Raw genomic sequence first — 20,589 nt, forward strand, 5'->3', positions numbered from 1 at the left:
TCACTATAACCACTATTATTGAATAGGAACGATTTGTATTGGTTAGCTGAATGTTCTTACTCAGAGGTGAGCAAATGGGGGCATATGGTTCCCTGATGGTGGGGCCTTGACACTCCATTTTTGTGAAGTTGATTGGTCTTAATGTCTGCCAAGCACAGAAGTGTCCCAAAGATCTATCAGAAGAACAGCCATCAGTTTTATCTATATATAATAATACAGTTAAAAGATTCATAATAAAGCGGATGATTCTTAAGGCAGAATCCTTTTGTTCATTGTCTGTGGTGTGGCCCAAAGCCCTCTCTTCCTATGACAATTTTAAATACTTTCCCATTTTGATTGCCTTCAAATTATAAATAAAGATGGGGGGAGAGGGGGGAGGAGAAGAGAAGGAAAAACCACATGCAAACATGTAAGTACACACACATGGGAAGCTATTTAACATGTTGAGCATACAGATGTGAGCTTGATCAGAGCTAATTTTATCCAGATGTACATCTGCAGCTGTTTGTGTTGTCATGCACAAGACTCCAGGTTTCATCATTAATTGAATTTTCTCTCTCTCCTGTTCCCATTAGGTATGATTATCGTGAAATGCTGCACAATGCCACTTTCTGTTTGGTTCCCCGTGGCCGCAGGCTTGGATCCTTCAGGTTTCTGGAAGCCTTGCAGGTAAGTGCTGGGGTTTAAAACTTTGATGCTGGGTGGAATTCAATATCAAACTTGCAATATCAAGGAAGTGGGGAGGAGGGGAATGTGTCTAATTTCCCTAGTGGATAGTAATCCACTTTGCAAAAGCCTTTATTCATGCTTCTAGAGCAATTGGCAGCTTCTTCCCAGGAGGTTATGAGCCCTGAGCTCATCTGAAGATTGAATTATGTTACCTCCAGGAGGAGGGTTTCCCTGGTCATGGAAGAGTATGTGAAGTTGGATGAGTTCAGAGCAGTGTTTTGTCAAGCTGTGAGGCTGGATTCCCAATGGAGACTCTGACCTCCTCTAGCAAGCCCTGGGGCAATAAGGGTAGCTTATTGTTTTCATTCAGCCAAAGCAAACTTGCCTATACATTGTTTATCTTGCTGTGCTTCATATTGAACATGCAGATGAAGGCTCAGTTCTTCTAAGTCCTAACTGGAAATGACACAGCAAGAAGGAAATTCAAATGGGCTCTTATCTGCAGTTTCAAAATATTGTTCTGTTGTGTCTCAGAGGCAGGACTCCCTAAATTCCCTCCATTGCTGGAAAATCCTGCAGTGAAAAAGATGTCCCTTTCTTAGGTAGCAGTAATGCAGGGGTGGGCAAAATACACACTGGGCAGCACAGAGGCGGCGGTGGCAAACACTGCCCAGTGCAGCAAGCGCGGGGGCAGCTTTCCTCTGGTGCTGAGCACGGGGAAAAGAGGCTCTCGCCTGCCCCATGGCCAGTGCCCTGCACTGCAGCCGCTCACAGCCCACGTGGGGTTGCCTGTGCCTGCTCAGGACAGCCCTGTGCAGGCTGTGAGTGGCTGCAGCAGAAAGTGCTGGTCATGGGGTGTGGGAGGGGGCCGCTTTTCCCCCGCGTTCAGCACCAGCTCATTCCCTGCTGGGGAGCAGGGGGATGGGGCTGCACTCTGCCCCCCGCCTGTACTGCAGGGCTGGGGGGCAGTGAGAGTGAGTGGGAGCATGGAGTCCACATCAGTGTCCCGGGGCCAGCACTGGTAGGGCTCAGAGCAGGGTGGCAGGAGTATAGGGGTCCCGGCCAGCAGGGGCTCTATGGAGCCAGGCTAGCTTCCCCGTCTCCCTGCTGGTACAGTCCAGCCTGGCTCCACAGACCCCTGCAAGCCTGCACCCCACTCAGGGCCCCACTGGTGCTGGCTCTGAGATATTGGTCCCAAGATGGCGACCAGGGTGGGGGGCACCTGTCAAGGGATGGGACACCTGTCAAGGGGTGGAGCTACCCATGCGGCCCTCGACAGCTTGCCAAAACCGGGTAAGCGGCCCTCCACCCAAAATAATTGCCTGTCCCTGCAGTAATGAGTAGAGCTAAAAGGTTTCTAAATGCTAGGGAAATCTGCGGTTTAGTGTATATGGCATTGGCCTGGTATTCAGAAGGGTTGATGGTAGTTCTGGTGCTACCTCATTCTGTAATCTTCCTTGTATCATGTGAGTTCTCTGCACCGTTGTTTCCATCTGCCCTTTTAAGCTAAGTACAGACAGTCAGAAAGCCAAGGCTGAATCAATTCAGTCTTTGCAGGTTAGTCTACACTGCAGAGATTAAATTGAAAAACAACTGGACAGACATTTACCTTTGATTTGGGAAATGCAGCCACATGCCTACAGTGGCTCAGGCCAGAAGCCAGGGAGCACTAGAGCACGGCTTTCTGGCTGTGTGTTCACTTCCTCTTCCTGCTGCCCCCGAGGTCTCTGGGATTTGCAGTTAAGAATCATAGCAACAGGATTCTGCAGGTTTGCTCATCACTTCCTTTCCTGCTTCCAGGTGCCCCTGGGATTTGTAGTCCACAGTCATAACCAGCAGTAAGTTTAAGTGGGGGGAAAAGGTCTTTAACCTCCCTCCCTGGCCTCAGACCCCAGCCTGGGTTTGCTGGCGGGAAGAGCAAGTCAGCCAGTGAGGCCAGCAAACCGGCCAGGGAGCAGAGGGACAGAACCAGCCCTCCCCCCTGGAGGACACAGCACGGCCCAGCCCAGGGCTGCAAAGCATGCTGGGGTGCTGCGGGACTGGGATTTAACCTGAACCAGGAAGGGGACTGGGACAGAAGTTTCGTAAGCCACTTTGACCTAAATCAGTTAAGTCTGATGCTACATTTAACCAGGTTTATCTTAAACCAGTTTCAGCCATTTTGAAACTGGCTTATGTGCACTGAACTTTTATTCTGTTACAGGTTTAAATCTGTAAATCTGATGACTTAAACCAGTTTGAGCAACTTCTGCCCCTGTCCTTGGTAACACTTGTCTATTCAGACTGTAAAATGGCCTCACCATCTTGATGTAATTCAGTTAAGCTTGGCTTGGTCCAGAAGAAACCGAGTTAAAACAAGAGCCTGATCCAAATCCCCTGAAATCAGTTAAGAGTCTTGCCATTGTCTTCAAGGCTAGGGACAGAAATTACACAAACTGGTATAAGTGATCAGAAACCAGTTCAAATCTGTAACGCAACAGAAGTTCAGTGCATGTAAACCACATTCAGAATGGCTAAAACCAGTTTAAGATGAACCTGGATGAATGTAGTATCAGACTTAACTAATTTAGGTTACATCAGTTTATTGTACTTTTGTCCCAGATAACCTCCAGATTCCAGTTAACTCACAGTCCCCCAGCATCCCAGAATGCTTTGGACCTCCCCCACAAACACCCCCTCACAGGGTGGGCAGGCTAGCCTTGGCTTAGGTTGTCTGCTTCAGCCAAGCGGGAAAGCGTGCTCTAGCACCCCCCCCCCCCCCCCACACAGCTGCATTTCTGGAATCAAAAGTGAATGTCTGTTCACTTGCTTAATGATTCAGTCTACATAGCTCAGACTAACCTGCGAAGATTGAATTGATTCAGCCTCGGGCTTTTGGACTGTCTGTACTTAGCCCAAAAGACTTTTGTCCAAGTCTGATGTTCTGATCCAGCTGACCACATGGTGGCAGTGATTTATTTATACAGCAGCAACTGTACATTGCTTACTGGCCTTTAGATAAATGTGTTCCACATCCCAAGTGGTTACGCTGCACCAGTAACAAATAAAAGATACGAAATCTTAGCTGATTTGAAGCTGGTAAGACATGAGTTGCATCGTATAACACTGAATCAAACCAAATTAGAGATGAACAGCAACTGAAATTCTGGGTGGTATTGGTGCTACCTTCTGCAGAAAATGCTATGTGTACTCCTGCATTACTACTTCTGCAGTAATTCCATGTGTACATGGGCATCAAAGTTTGCATGATCACGTGCACATCTCATCTTCTAACGTATGCAGTAATTCTGTGTGTAGGCTGCCTGTGTCCCAGTTATGCTCAGCAATGGATGGGAATTGCCATTTTCCGAAGTGATTGATTGGAATCAAGCTGCCGTCATTGGGGATGAGAGATTGTTATTACAGGTAAGAAAAAGATTATGGCCTTCAGCAAATCAGTTGATTATTGCTGCCACTGTCTAAAGTTGCAGGGAAGATGAATCCAAAAGGTCAGGTCTATGAAATAATTTTTATCATGAAGGAATTGCCTGTGTCATACTCAGTATGAACTCATTTAATATGACATCATTCATTTTTCTGACCTGAGGGTCACTGCAGCCACCAGACCCCACAGTTACATGAATAAGATTCTTGTTAAATGTATCCAGTATTTCTTTTGGTAGGGAGCATCTGGATGCCATTTCAAGACAGTGTTATCTCATTGGCAGAGCCAGCCATCACTAGATGCTAGATTTTATTCAGATTTTGCCACCCACAGTTATACCATAGGATAGCCTAGCCCTTTTGATTTAGACTGCCTTATGTACAGGATGCTGATAATGTTGGAAGGACTGTCTTCGGGGATAGGATCCTGCGTAGCATTGATAGAGACACTAGACTCTTGTCTTAACCTTTCTATGCCAGACTTTTCATTTAAAAGGTAGAAGTGATGTCACTTGTCTCTGGAAAATATCATGGGAACTCACTTACTTGCTTATCTCCCTGAGATCCTGGAATAAAAGGAAGCTAAAGAATTGCATATGTATTAATACTGATGCTTGTTGCATTAAGTGTCTTCTCTTCCATAAATAAATTCACTCTGAGATTTTTTTTTTTCACATCTGTCAGGCTGCTTCAGTGTTTGACTTCTAACAGATTTGAGGAAAAGAGTGCACAGGAACATACGGTCAAGAAAATGCCATTAAGAACTGGTTGCTCCAAAGCTGTTTCTATTAAAGAACAAGCAAGCCTGCACTTGTTGAACAGCAGGAAAGGGCACTAGACAGAGATCTCAAAGAGCTGGGTTCTGTGTCTGGCTTTGGCACTATGTCTTGGGCAAATAACCTTTTCTCTCCATGCCTCAGTTTCCTCGTCAGTACGTAGGAATTGTGATTCTGGCTGTCTTTTCCAAAGCATTTCACTAATCCAGGAAGGGCAACATTTTTAGGGCTAGTCACAAAGGGAAGTTCTTACAGAATAAACTCTGATAGGAATTTGGAAGGCAAAAGCTGTGCTGAACACTACTTTCCTGCATGGAAACTCCTCCATGGTGAGAGTGTGTGTGTGCGCGCGAGAGAGAGAGAGCGTGAGTGCATGCATATGTTTTAACCCATTTGTTAAGTAGTTGGACTTAGTTCTTAGTTATTTCACCATGTAGAAAAGCCTTTGAAAGTATTTAGATGCCTTGGACACTAAAGAGCTCGGTGGCTTTGAAAATCCCTCTAGGTACCTGTCTACATCTTTAAGCAACAAAATACCTTAAACAATCTAGCCTGGAAAACCCTATTTAGGAGCTAACTATTACTATTCATTAATTGTAAGATGCAAGTAGAAAAGCAACATTTAATTTTTGCTTCACAGTTTTGTGAGCAGAATTATTTCTCTCTCCCTTTTTTAAAATATAATTTGCTGATCTTTGTGCTTTCCTGTAACATGCCATTCGTTCTCTTCACAGCTGCTTCCATATTGAGCAGCCACTGCACCGTTATTAACAATGTTTTTAAAGAGTTGGCATGAGGCCTGAATGTTTGCTCTGGGAAATGTTTTGTTATGTTACAGTTTTTCATTTCCTGTTTTAGAACAGCTCGGATGTTTTTATTTGCATATTCTCGTCATCAGAGCACGAGTTTAGCTCCAGGAAAGCTTAATCTAGTCCTCCCGCATTTATTTTTGTTGGGTGTTTTCTCCCACACCATTACCTAAATGACCTTTTATGAAGACGTCATCCAGCTTTTATAATTCTAATGTAATCCTCCCAGATTAGCATTAATACATCATTTTTCCCCACCTGTCTCTGGACAAGTGGATTAATGATTACTTGACAAACACAGTTAAAAGAGGAACTCTGGTTTTGCTTTTCAGCTGTGGTAACAGGCTGGAAGTACAACAGCCTAAGAAATGTTTTTACTTTGGTGTGACGTTTGCCGACATATATGTAAAGCACGGTCTTTAGAATGGTAAATCCCTGCAGCAAGCCTTTGGAGTCACAACTGCTTCTGCATTGAAAAAGTGTGCCATTCTTGGGAATGGGTGTCCAATTTCATGTTGTGTTCATACCCATCACAAACGCTATTAGAAATAATGGCCCATTGCTATCCTACATTGCATTCATTGTAGCATGATTGCTGTTGAGAATGTTAACAGGCAGCACTTTAACCCGGTACCTGCAAGAAGCTATCTATTGACAAACTACTCAGTGGGCACATCTACATGAGACACTACTGTGCAGTCGTGACTGCACGTTTATTTAGTACTTGTATTAGCAAGTACTAAATAAATGCGCAGTAACTGGAATTACTGCACAGTATCAACAGCAAACATCTTTTAGGTGACCCTATTGCTAAGTGGCCTAATACTACCACACAGTAGTGTATTAGCACTGTGACGCACTACTGCGCAGTATTTTTCAGCTACTGCATAGCCAGCATCTTACGTAGTTGCACCCAGTTCCATGGATTATGAAGGGTTTTTCTTGATCTATCTTGATCCATCTTGATCTCTCTCTCTCTCATAAAAGCACCTTTTAATCCCTGTAAAGTTACTGAGGTTTGTGGTACAAGAATATAAACTCTGGCATAGTAAGATCTGTCATTTGCATATGCTGTGATTGCTTCCCTATTACCCATTCTTTATGTGTTACTTGTTTTGCAAGGAGTGGGAAGCAGTAGATCATAATACGCCAGAGGCCAGTTTACCACCCAGACTACTTTGCTTTCATAGTGTATCCTACTTTCTTTGGCCCTGGTCCTTCTCACCATAGGCCCCAGTTCAACAAGGCAGGGTCTTAGATTGTAAAGTGTTGAAAGCAGAGGCTCTTTCTTACTATTTGTACAGCACCTAATAGTGTGATGCTGTAATCCTGTGGGGGAGCCCTAGGCACTGCCTGAATACAACTAATATGCTACAAGAGATTTTAGCATTTACCTGATCCTCCACAAATTCTTTGTCTCTGATCTTAAAACTTTGAATCGTGATCTAAAGTAAATTTCTTGTGAAACGGTTTCATATGGGAGTGTATGAAAGTGCACAACAATCTTTTTCAGCTAAGGATCTTCAGAACCATACTTGAAGAATAATTGTACTTGGATCAGGAGTATCTTAGGCAAGATGCATGCGTGTGTTGGAGATGTGGGTTTCTTACATTAATCTCATAAGTAGATGGAATACGCAAATAACAGTACATTCAGTGTGCGTGCATGTGTGTATACATACCATTAGCCCTGAAATTAAATACAAGGAAAGGTTTATGAGAATTGAGCTGGTGAGAATGCAGTAGCCTGACATGAAGGCTAGACTGTTTTCAGCAGTGGCAGATGACAGGATGAAGAACAATGGTCTCAGATTGCAGCAAGAGAAGTTTAGGTTGGCTATTTCAAAAAAAACTTTCTCGCAAGGAGGGTAGTAAAACACTGGAACAGGTTACCCAGAAAGCTTGTGGACTCTCCATCCTTGGAGGTTTTTAAGACCCAGCTAGACAGCCTTGGCTGGGATGATGTAGTTGGAGATGGTCCTGCCTTAATCAGGGGGTTGGATAAACTGAGGTCCTTCCCAGCCCTAATGATCTGTGCTTCTATGAAATAACAAGAAATCAGCAAAGCAAAGCAACTCCCCATTGCCACAAGGAGAAAACACAAGACAAACCACTAAAGGTACCAGTTTCTTATTTGGACTCAGGCCTCTACCTCTGGTAGTCTACATAGACCTTAAATCAGAGTAAAATTGCTGCTACACTTTATACTGTCCTTTAACACTGGCCAGGCCTCTGAGAATCAGGCTCTTTAACAAGGTAAATAATGGCACACACAGTCATTAGACTGTCTCCCAAGCATTTGAGGAAAGTGGGTCTCCCCTTTGACTCAGCTTGCAATAAAGCTTTTCTGTCACAAAATAGGATTTAATTTTTCATTTGTAAAACTGTGCCAGAACATTTGTAAAGCTGCGCTGTGTAGCCAGTGAAAATGCTTTTTTATCTCCTCCCCACCCCCCTTGTGAACAGCAGGTGCTTGGAGAACATTTTTTTTCTTTCTGCCCACAGTAATTAGCAAAATGTTATCCATGGTCTTCCAAAACCCAGAGTCTTGCTGCAGATGTTGCACTGCTTTCCTCAGGGCACTTATATTCCTCACAGGCTTGGGCACTATGGTAAATGCAATTCCAGATCTCTTTAATATAATTTCAGAGTGGAGATTATGGTTGGACACTAAAATCCTGAAGCTACTGTTTGTTACATTACTGGTCTGTGAAAAGCTTTGTGCATGAGGGATTTATGGAGGAGTTCCTTCCTGTGACTTTCCACAGCTTCAGGAGCAGACAGAAGGGGGTTAGGGGAGGTGGAGCAGGGTGTAGGGAAGACAGCTCCCATAGAAAGAACCAAAACATTTTAACAAATACATGAACAATTGCTAGCGAATCCTGCGGTTGGCCAGTAACTTCAATACTGGAGATCACTAAGAGTGCCCCTGATTCATTTTCCTCTTCCGGTTCTTTAATTGTACATACAGACATGTGCACTGTAAAGGCAGGCACTGATGTGCGTGGCTTGGTAACAATGGAGAAGGCTAGTCTGGGATTCCCAATAGTGTATAAATTTGATCAGGTTACATTGTTTCCCTCAGCATCTGATTGTATTACACCTTGTATTACAGATTCCTTCTACAATCAGGTCTATCCATCAGGATAAAATCCTAGCACTTAGACAGCAGACACAGTTCTTGTGGGAGGCTTATTTTTCTTCAGTTGAGAAGATTGTATTGACTACACTAGAGGTGAGTAACTGTTTTCAGATATTAGTCAGAGCAGAGACATTCCCTTATATGTCTGCCATACTCTGGGCTCAGCTGGTGTGAGACCTTGGCTTTCATGACACGTGATTGGTCACTGGAAAAACCTTCAGTGACTTGATAACTTTTCTCCCCTAAGGAAATATTTTCTTTATTATTGGACTCCACATAAGAAAGCTGACATGGTGATAAATGGGAATCATCTGACACATGGAAAAGTTGTCTTGTGCGATCCTGGCTTCTCAAGGCTTTACAGCTTATGAATCACTATTCTTGTCATTCATGGTGAATATGGGTCTTTAAGGAACCTTTCTAGAGCTGACTTTTGAAAAAATATTACTGTAAAGCTCCTTTTCTGCTGTTCCTTCTTAATATTTTGATGCCCTTTGACAGATCTCTTGTTCTGGTTAAAGTAAAGTAGTAGCTTTTGAAGTCACCTGTGACTTATCCTATATGCACATTTCCAAGGACAGAAAAAAGAAAGCCTAGATTATCTATATGAGATTACCAGGATAATAATCATATATTAGACTCTACAGCTATTAATGGCGGGAGCCCTCAGGAGCGGGGAGAATCCTTCCCAGATGGAGGAAGGAAATGGCAGGTGAGAAACAGTCTAGTGAAAGGTTCTTCAGACACAGAACAAGCACCACAGTTTGAAGGACCACACTTAATTTTAAAAAGTGTTCCAACAATTTTGCCCACAAGCTTTTGTATGTCGAGTACATTATACACAGTGTTGCTGGTACAGACACTTCAGTTTGCAAGTGTAGGTTGCATTTGTACATGCCAGTGCTTTTTGCATTCACATCCACGTTTGGGCACAAACAAACAGTTCCAGATTCTCTGCTGTGTTGAGATGGCAGCAGATTGCCGATGCTGTTGTCTGGGTCATGGCCCACAATGTAGGTTGCCTGTGGCTGCTCTAACTTGAGCCAGATGAGAGGCAGTCAATAAAGGACTGTCCTCCAGTTATGGACAATCAGAGTGACTTGTACTTCACTCTCTTCAGCTTTATCCCAACATACCCCTTTTGCTGAGGGCTGTAGAGAAGGAGCTGTAGGAGAAGACTACACTGGCACCATAATTGCTGCGATCTCCCCTATGTTTGGGGTGTCCCCAGCTGTGGAGTTTCATTCAGCTTCCATTCCCTATTTACTATTCAGAGGAGAAGAAACTAGTTCTAAGACTCGCAGGGACAGCTTTAGTGTGGAATTAAGGCATCCTACAGGATGTGGCCGCAGCTGTCAGTTGACTAAGAGAGTAATATCTCTAGTTAAGTAAAGATCAAGAAAAATACCTGCCAGCAGCCCTGAGCTTCAGAAGTGTGAAGAATAGGCAACTAGAACATGGAAATATATGGGAAGTTTAATTAACTAAGTCAGGTCTGTCTTACCTCTTTAATTTTTTAATTCAGGGCTCTCAGAAGCAGTTTTCTGAAGGGAAGACAAATTCTGCTCAATAGAAATTAATAAGCTTGCTGAGTTGCTCATTCTGGAGTCCAGCATCTGGTAGGAAAGGCTCTGGGTTGCTTGCTCTCCAAAAAGAGAACACAATTTTATTTTTAGGGGTCAGAAGCTGATATAGGCAACTCTGGTTTAAACCTGTTTTGGAGAATAAGGTCTGGATGCCGGGGTGGGGGGAATTTCTTTTGGTGAGTACTATGTATGTCTACTGTAACACTGTAGCAGCACAATATTTTGATGAACCTGGGTATCATTTAGTCACCTTCCATCTGGACTACAGCAATGCGATATATCTGGGCACGAAGCCATCAGCCATTAGGAATTTCCAACTAGTAGAGATCACTGCAGCATGTCTTCTCAGCAGCACAGGCTACTGCAAACACTTCACACATGTCCCTTACCAGCTTCCCATAAAACCTCTAGTCACGTTCAGGTTCTTCCTCCTTATCTTTAAAGGTTTCAGTGGCCTGAGTCTATCATATCATCCCCCAAAATTCCCAGATTAAAACCTTACTCCATGACTCTGCTTCTCTGCCACAGCATTAGGTAGGGAAACTTGTTTGTGCAGGAAACAGAGCAGAGACTGGGACATGACCTCTCCCAGGAATGAAGGCCCATCCCAGATCTCCTCACCTTCCATTCCAAAAGCACCACCTGCTTCTCTGACACGTTCTTCACCAAGACAAACATGTATCAGTGGACATTTGAAAAACAAAACACTGTGCTGCATACACAATTCTCCCCTTGGGAAGAAGAGGAGAGAGAGAGTACAAACCACATGAGACAGATGCTTTATGCACTGCTGGAAGGCACTAAGATATAATGGCGATAAGCACAGTCAAACAAAATGTACAACAGAAGTAGTATGTGGGAGAGAAGGGACAGAAATACTTTGTGAACAACAGGCTTCACAAAGAGAAGTCAGATCTAGCCAAAGTTCCTATCCTCCTCATGTTTTAAAACTGCCTAAATTTTATAATCAGTTTTAACTGTTACCCCTATTTAGAAATCTCTTCAATGTATGTAGCAAAGCACTGTATATTCTGTATTTTGAACTGATTATTCCTAGATGTCCTCTCTTTATCCTTTTCTGTTCCTGTTCCCTCAAGTTGTCCTTTCTCCACCCAGTTGCTGCAGGCAGTAATAACATTTGTGCTCACTAGAAGTGCTGTAAATTAATTTTCCATGCGTTAAATGTAATATATTCCACAGGTCAGTTCTCCAGCCTGTTGAGTAACAGTATCAGTAAGATTTGTATGCCTGACATGCAATGAAGGTTGCATATGTTGCATGGCATCAGAAGCCTGTATCAAGTTAGATCTGTTTCTTTCTTTCTCGTTCTCTCTTTCTCTCTTTCTCTGCACGTTGAAAAGCATTGAATGTGAGCCATGTGTTTCCCCTGGAGCACTGTTGGCTACCAAAGCAGTGGAAAATGGAACAGTCTATGAAAACCTACTGACCATGTAAACTAACAGACTTCTTATCTGTTCGTGCATCAATTCTGAGAAGAGGAGGAGTTCTTTATTAAATACTGATCTTGATGCCCCTATGTCAAGCCCAAAGACTTTAGTTAGACTAAAGAATTCCTGTCCTCAGGAGATTAAAACAGTTGCGAGTAGGCAAAGAGCATAAGAAAGCAAGGTGCTAACAGTTTCCTGCAATGGCAGGGAATTGATTAAGTCAGACACCTGGAGAATCCCAGTAGGCAAGCATGCCCAGTCAGCAGATGAAGGCAAAAATTCATGTAGGATCCTGCGAATCTGACATGGGAGAATATTCCTTCTCCATCCCAAATAGGTACAGCTCTAAGCATGTGAGCAAGATGTTCCAGCCAGGCATCTAAGAGAATTGCCTGTACTAACTCAGAGTACCAGACCAGTCAGCCCTGTTCTCAAGGTGTGGCCAATCTGATTTATGCTTACAATTTACCGTGAGTCCACCTACACACCCTGCCAGGCTAGGCCAATGTTTAATTACTCTCCCTGTTTGGAAATTGTGTCCTACTGCACAATTAAATCTGTCAAACTTCATGTTCCAGCCATTTGGTCTTGTTATGCCTTTACCATACAGGCAGGTTAAAAACACCCCACTATCAGATCCTTTTTTTGTGTGCAAGTACCTTTATACACTGGCCACCTATCTCCAAGTAAGCAAAAGATAGAGCTAGGTCTTGTATGATGCAGAAAGTGAGATTGTAATGGTCCTTTCGGACTTTAAAACCTTGGAATATAAATCCATTGCACTTGCCAAATATAGAGACAGTTTCCTGCTTCCAGTAATAGTTGCCCAAATTTCTATCCATATTGGATGAAGTGGAAACTTACATAACTATGACATGAAATGTATCTCATGTAATTAGTCACTTTGTTGAATATTGACATTATTTTTAATTAACCAAAAAAATATCCCTTAGCCCAATCTGATCTGCTGCCAGTCTCTGTGTTTTTAAACATTCTCATTATCTCAAAAAAAAAAAGCCCCTCTTTGCAATTCCATCCTTGACTAATTATTTCATGCAAGTCGTGTATAGTAAACTCTACAATGAACTAATCAGGCTTACAAGTGACAAGTGATTTTAAATGGAAAAATATTTGACTTTAAATGCAGAATGTAATGAATTGCAAGGTCCCTGTGTCCACGGAGCCTAATGAGGTAGTTTGAATACTGTTATAAATGGCCCTCTTCTGCTGAGATTGTGCGGAAGTATCCAGGTTCAGTATCATCTTAAAAAGAGAGATTAAACAGTAATGCCAGATAATTTTTGTCTTTCCACTTCTTACAAAATGCATGGTGATTGCAGTCTTTTGAAGCCACTGAAGTCTGTACCGATCCTTATTGCTACCTAGTTAAAAACTGTTACCTTTCTTATTTTCCAGATTATTCAGGACAGAATATTTAAGCACATATCACGTAATAGCTTAATATGGAACAAACATCCTGGAGGGTTATTTGTACTGCCACAGTATTCCTCATATCTGGGAGATTTTCCTTACTACTATGCTAATCTAGGTGAGTAAATTCTTTCTGTTGCACCTCACTGAAATTGGGTTATCACTGATTTCTGAATGGTTTGGGGCAAATGGTTTTCCTATAATATGCTGGTAATACTTTTGTGTTCCCATGTCTTTGCCCTTCAAAACACAACCCCTCCTTGCTTAAGCACTGGTGAATATGACACCCTCTAATGGCAGCTGTGTATAGAGACTGTTGTAAGAAATCCACGCTCTCTTCCTAAGTAACTGTAGGTGACAATTCAGCTACTTTCTATGTTGTGGCCGTGACAAAGATAAAATGAATTGTGTTTTTTGTACTCCTTGTCTAGCACCACTTGGCAATACTTCAAGATAAAAAAGAAGCGACTTACAGTAACGGTTGGTCTTTGAGTATATTGTTAATATAGATTCACCCTCCCTACCTTCTCTCTCCACTTCCTCAGAGTCTCTTTATAGACTCTGACTGAGTGAAGGAGCCAACAAGGAGCTGGTCCATGGTTCTTTATATAATCACAGTCTAAATATTGAATTCATAGATTCATAAATCTTAGGCACTGGAAAGGACCTTACATGATCACCAGGTCTAGCCCCCCTGCACATGGGCAGAAAAGACTAGGGCAAGGGAATATGTCTGAAGACTCAACATCACAGCTTAACACCCATTTCCTCTTTGTAGAGGTATGCCCCTAGGAACATGGTTCTGTCCTGGAGAACTGCCTGAAGAACCTGTCTCCCAGCCTTAAAGAAGTGTTATCCATTGTAACATGGAAGAAAGAGGATTCAACAACAATTTCAGTGTGTAGGGTGAAGGGGGAGATAACTAGGATACCAAGGATATGAGCAAGCATGAGACTAGAAGATCGTAATGTTAGCAGCCATAGTGAAGGAAGAGCAGATGGCCAGATGGGCCTGTGATATTGCAGAAGGACTATCAAACTGAAAAGTAGGAAGCTGTTCAATACCGGGCAAGTAGAATGCTTAATCAGTCAAAATAACAGTTGAAGCCCTGTGTGTGCGTGATGATGCTTTGAGATAAGATGTAGAGAAAAAAGAAAATGACCATGAGCATAATTCTGAGGGTTCTCGGAAGTGGGGAAAAAAGGAAGCACCACTGAGACTGATGGAGCTGTTGGTGAGGTAGAAGGGTAGCATCAAAACTTAGGGCTGATTACTGACATCAGCATAAAAACAGATCAAGTTGGATGAAGGCTTGGGAAGAATCTTCTTGACTTGGTCAGAAGTACTTTACTGATGAACTTGGTGAGGATCATTTCCACAGAGTGATGGGGAAGAAAGAAAACGATTGCAAGCTTCCAAGAGGGCGTCAGCGAGGGGATGTCAAAGCAGTGGTTGTAGTTTACAGAAGTGTGTTCAAGGAGCTTGGAAATGAATGGGAAGAGCAACCTTTTTGAAGCCCCAGGTACTGATAGAGAAAGGGTACCAAATAAGATGGCCTGAGCCAACATGGCAATTTCTGTGTGCTTGGGTCTTTTCCGTCTCTCACTTCTATGATCTGTGCTACACAGGGTAGTAGTTTTGTCTTCATTAAGTTTGCGTCCTTTTTCATTTTAGGTCTGAAGCCTCCCTCTAAGTTCACTGCAGTTATCCATGCAGTAACTCCCTTGGTTTCCCAATCTCAGCCCGTGCTGAAACTCCTGGTTGCTGTAGCCAAGTCCCAGTACTGTGCACAGGTGAGCAGCACTACTTGACAGTTACTTTCCTTTTAAAACATCCACCAAATAAAAATCCCCCCTGACTTCAGTTCTTCTCATGGTTCCTTATTTCCTGACCCTGCTTTATATGATGGACTTTTTCTTTGAGCTCTTTGCAGTGACCTCAGCCAATATATGTGGGGAATAAAGCTGAACTTTCATGCAAGAGGAAAAAGGGGTGGTCACAAAAGCTCTGATTTATTTAATAAAGGGAAGCAAAATAATTGTTGTGTTTCAAAAATACAGGGGTTGCATGTGCTGTAAGTACCAAAAGGCTCAGTAGGCCCCAAGCACCATTGGCTGCCCTGCCTCCCATTGTAGTTTTGATCTTGGCAGTTTTGGGACTTCAGACTGCCTGTGCTGTTATCTTAAGGAGGTAGTAGGAGTACCCTCTCATCTGAAGAGGCACAAGTGCTTTAGTATTCAACATGTGCCAAAGTAAACCAGTGACATCCTTCTGAGTGAGGCTATAGACTCCCTGGCTTCTTGTTGAGTTTGTGTGCATTTGAGTGTGTATGCAGTTATTGTCAGTGCGGGCGAAATTTCTGAGGGATGTTATTTTTATGTTGCTTAGTTATTCTGAGATCTGTAACTTGCATTCAATGAGAGGTAGTTGGCCATTTTTGTCTGAAATCATGCAGAAAGCAGGGTGCACTGAGATGCACCGTAGTCTCAGACTAGTCTATAAGGGCACCTACACACGAGCAGCGAGGCTGCTCATACACGCTGTAATTAATCGATGAATCGAGTCTGCTGGAGTATGGTAATTACAACGCTCCAGCAGACTCCAGCATCTCATGTATCAGCATCCCCACATTTAAAAATGGCATTCGGGGCACTTTAAAGCTTGTTTGGCGAGCTTTAGTTAAAGCGCCCTGCTGCCATTTTTTAAGTGCAGGGACACTGATACACGAGATACTCTGGGCGCTTTAATTAGAGTGGCTCTTAGAGCTGATGCAACTAAAGTGCAAGTGGAGCAAGTGTATAAATGTCCTAAGATGCATCTCTGTTTTGCCTTACATTCAGTGGTTCTGTTTGGTCCTCAAGGTCCTGAAAGTTTGAGTAGTGACAGGCAGGAACATGGCCATGTATCTAATCCTGCAGGTCAATATTTCTTTCAGATCATTGTTTTATGGAACTGTGACAAACCCCTCCCAGCCAAACACCGCTGGCCTGCCACTGCTGTGCCTGTCATCGTCATCGAAGGGGAGAGCAAGGTAGGTGGAGAGAAGTACCAATAAGGATGGTCTGTGTTTTGTGAAGGGGACTAGTGTTCATTTTTCCAACTGGAGAAGATGCTTTGTCTGCCATTTGCTGGTGGGTATTTTGTAGTCAGCAGGTGTGCAGTGCCCCTTCCTTTACCTCCAGCTCCTGCACTGGCATGATTGCAGACCTGGCATTTGATGCATGAGGTTCAGACTCTTGGCAGCTGTCAACTGCTGATCAATAGAGCTGGTTTGAGATTGGTGAAAGGGACACAATTTATGCTGGTGCATTAAATCAGTGATAGACCTCAGTGCTAGACTGAGCATTCTCGGGGAAGATTTGGAGATGCTGTTTCTGGCCTCAGGTTGAATATTAGTTTCATGCAACAATTGCAGGGAGCATTCCTCACCAGGTTGTGAGACTACTGTTCCCATGGTTCACATATACACAGTAAACGTACCTACCCAGAACTGATGTACTCAGGCGTGCTACATCGCTATTGAAGTAACTCTTTGTAAATGCAGGCTGTGTAGTCACATCTCTGCAGTGCTTTAGACTGGTTGAATACCAGTGCCAATTAGCCCATTCCTATGCTGACAAGCCACTCACAGCAGTGCATGAAAACAGTTACACTTCTGTTTTGGAAGGTCACCAGGTGGAGCAGTTCAGTGTGCTTGAAGGCACTGCAGAAAGATATAGTTAATGTGTAAACCTGGGGGTAGAGTGCTCCATCCAGTGAGGAGGCTGGAAGGCACAGGACGAGGGAGCCAGGATGAGCCTGGGATTCAGGTACACTTGAGTGATCAGGAGGCAGCGAAGCAGGTGAAAATGAATTTGCTCTGAAATGATGCAGTTTTATTTCTGCTTTTCCCTTGCACAGGGTCAGTGAAGAATTGGACTCATTCTTCACACACAGTCTCTAATGCTGGTATTAAAAGGCAGAGCAGAGGCAACTGGGTTAGACCTCTCTGTGATTTTTATCGTCTGCCTCTCTAGCTCTGTATTTCCACTGTGAAGTTTTTAGCTGCTTTGGCTTTAAAATCCTATTTTGAATGTATAGGCCTTGTCTTTGCTGTTTTCCCCAGTAGGCTTAACCAGGGAAAAGTCAGGGCATCACTAAGCTGGCAGCTAATAGCTCTTGCCTTAGTCACTGGACATGTAAACAGTATCAGGAGAATTGCTGCAGGGCTAAGATAGGCTGTTGAAATTTCTGAGCCTTGTGAACATTATGGGTTTATTTTCTTTCTTTTTGGAAAGCCTGGGCAGCAGGAAGAGAGGAAGAAAATGTCCTGACCAGTTCTTAGCATATATAAAAACAAATCTTGGAGTTCTTTAGATTACAAACCAGTCTCCTGAGTACACAGAGGTGTGTTTATAGTGGACAGTGCCTCGTCTCTAATATCACATCATGCACCAGATGGCTTCTTAAACAGGAAAGCTGTTTGTTTATCCCAGCCTTGCAGAGTCGACTCCCCGCAGTCCAGAGTCCCTAACAAGGGGCCTGCTTTTCCTATGCCTACTTGGCATCTTGCAGGGATCCATCAGGCAAGGATTTCAAAGGCTTGATCTAAACATCTTCACACCCCTGTGATAGAACAGAATAGATTTGCACCCGTTTTGCAACCGACAGTACTGAAATACAGATGAAAATAAGTGAATAATCCTGCTCAGACTTGAGCCTCTTCCGTATTTGGGATTTAATCATAAAAAAGTCTGAGTAGTTAAGTGCATGAGATTTTTCTCTCATCTTTACTGACTTATTTTCCGTCCTATATTAGTGCCCGTTAGAAAACCTCTACAGAAATCAGCCTTGTAACTGGCACTTATTGAAAGCTTGTGAAAATAAACAGAGCCTACTTCAAGGCCTCTCCTTTAAATGGAAAGCTCCCCATGGGAATAACCTTAGCTGCCAGTGAGTTTGCCTCCTCCTCTGCAAGTAGGACCCTCCATGACAGCTAGCTTCCACCCAAGCAGTGGAGCTGTTGACCGACAGAGTGGGACTCACGAGTGCAGGCAGCAGATCTTCCCCAGGATCCAGCCCTCGGCAATGGAACTTGATTCTGAAAGAGATGCATGGACTTGACCATGTGTTCCCAAAGCTAATTGCAAACCTCGTCTCTGTTATTGCTCTCGTCGAATGATTTCTTCACGTAAGCACTGACAGCGTACGATAGAGAGACAGACCTCTTGGCTGTCTGTCATATTCACGTTTACATTCATTTATACAGATGAACAAACAGCCTACAGACTAATCAAGTCATTTTTCCGCCGGGCTGGAATGGAAGGGAGAGATGATAAGAGAGGGGGAGAGAAAGAAAAGTACTTATTTCCATTTTTCAATCCTCAGAAGTTACGTGGGCACTGGTGGTGAGGAGAAACACATACGTGCATAAATGGATTTCTCCATTTCGTTGCAATTTTTTCCATCTTTCATCTATTCCCCAGTGAAGTGAGATATGCCTTATGTTGGTATTTAAAGCCTGGTCTACACACACATTTTGTTCTAGTACAAGAACAGCAGTAAGATATCTTTTTTACTGATATGCACATACGAGCATGATCCCTCATGTAGATGCATTTATTTCAGTATAAAAGTACCTTATAGCTGTACAGTTTATTCCCTTCCTGTGTGGAAATAGTCACAGAAGTGTAAAGTACTTTATACTGATGTAAATACATCCATAAGAAAGGGGTTGTATTTTTGTACAGTGCTATGGTCAAAGTGGTTTATGGAGACAGTGTCTTGAGATGCACTCTGGCTCACCACCATTGCTCAGGGTGAGGTGAAAAGCCTCTCTCAGCACCTCCTTCTCCTTTATCTTTTTGAGGGAGGGTGGGATGGCTTTAGCTACTACACAAGTGTCCTCCCTAAAGAAATCCTACATATGTCTAGATCTCAGTGGATACAGTTATAGTTTGAGTTGCACAGAAAGGCAGAGACACAGATCTGTTCAGAAATTAATTCCTCAGATACAAAATATAAGCTGATTTCTGGGCTGATGGAAAATGACAGCCTTTCACTCTTGAGCTGAGAAATCCTTCCTATCATATAAAGATGCACAATGTGCCTCAGATGGAAAGAAATAAGAATGAAGAATAAAATGGAATATGCAGCAAGGATCTTTTTTTTTTGCTTTCTCTTGGAAATGAGTCTGTCAAGTGACTTTTTTTGTTGTTTACCCTCACCCTTGAAACCCACAGGTTATGAGCAGCCGCTTCCTACCCTATGACAACATAGTCACGGATGCAGTGCTAAGCCTTGATGAGGACACTGTGCTTTCAACCACTGAGGTAAGACTCTTCTCCTTGAAAGATGTGGATCTCACCCTGAGAACAACCAGATCCACCTTTCTTCTTAGTACCTGTTTCCGGAAAGCGTGTGCACTAAAATGTCTCACTGCATACCCCAGGTTTTAATATATTCAGTTGTATCAGAAGCCTTGCCATCACCTGCCATCACAGGAACATTTCTCCATAGTTAATTGGCTCACCATTAGCATATGGCTCTTCCCGTCTTTATTATTTTAGTAACATAGCTTCAGGCAGGTGTAGACAGCCAAGAACAGCCTGTTTGTGCAGTATCTTCTTAGTGATCACAGTTTTTCCTTTTCCAGTTAAGCCTGGGTGGGGTATTTCTATGATGGGACATTACTGTTTCTTCTAAACATAAGATTGCCTCAGCACAAGCATGTTGATTCTTTCTCCCTGCACACACATGCACATTCACTTGATGTTCAGTATACTGGGGAGGGGGCAGATACCTGGTACTTCAGATGGTTGAAGCATTTCTGCCGAGAGCAAGATTGCACTAAGCGAAGCCGAGAAAAGAAAGACACTGCAGAAAACCAATTTTTACAACTGGGATGAGTATTGATTTCTGGAGCCTCTTTCTGAAAATCACTGGGGACCAGTGACAGTTTATATAGAAGTGCAATATATTGGAAATACATTATTAATGGTGGCTATTGAAAAACTTGGATTTTCTTTTCTGCTTTCCATTCCTTCTCTCCCTTCCCCTTCAAATTCATGATCATTTTTTTCTCCTGATCTATAAGACTTCCTGTGCTATTCTCATAGCCCTTTAGCTGATACCATTAGTGCTTATGTTAGGTCAAGGGAACCCAAATTTGGCCCAACTGAGTACTGTATTGGCAACTTACCATAAACCCTAAGGGCACACCTGATCTCTTTTTTAAATTGCAGCTATAGAATCATAGAAAATAGGGCAAGGAAGGACCTCAGGAGGTCACTTAGTGCAACCCTCTGCCAAACCATCCCACACAAA

The 20,589-nt window shown here is 43.1% G+C and overlaps 1 protein-coding gene across 1 annotated transcript in view; it reads left to right on the forward strand.

The window, feature by feature from the left end:
- Nucleotides 1-20,589, forward strand: part of EXT1 (exostosin glycosyltransferase 1) — a 246,426-nt gene that overhangs the window by 208,379 nt on the left and 17,458 nt on the right. The window contains exons 2-8 of the mRNA XM_006272156.4: nt 576-669; nt 3,967-4,074; nt 8,793-8,912; nt 13,270-13,402; nt 14,959-15,077; nt 16,220-16,315; nt 19,506-19,595. Coding sequence (XP_006272218.2) covers nt 576-669; nt 3,967-4,074; nt 8,793-8,912; nt 13,270-13,402; nt 14,959-15,077; nt 16,220-16,315; nt 19,506-19,595 — 760 coding nt within the window. The remainder of the gene's footprint in view (nt 1-575; nt 670-3,966; nt 4,075-8,792; nt 8,913-13,269; nt 13,403-14,958; nt 15,078-16,219; nt 16,316-19,505; nt 19,596-20,589) is intronic.

Source organism: Alligator mississippiensis, chromosome 3, assembly GCF_030867095.1.
Source record: "Alligator mississippiensis isolate rAllMis1 chromosome 3, rAllMis1, whole genome shotgun sequence".
In the NCBI taxonomy this organism is placed as follows: Eukaryota; Metazoa; Chordata; order Crocodylia; family Alligatoridae; genus Alligator; species Alligator mississippiensis.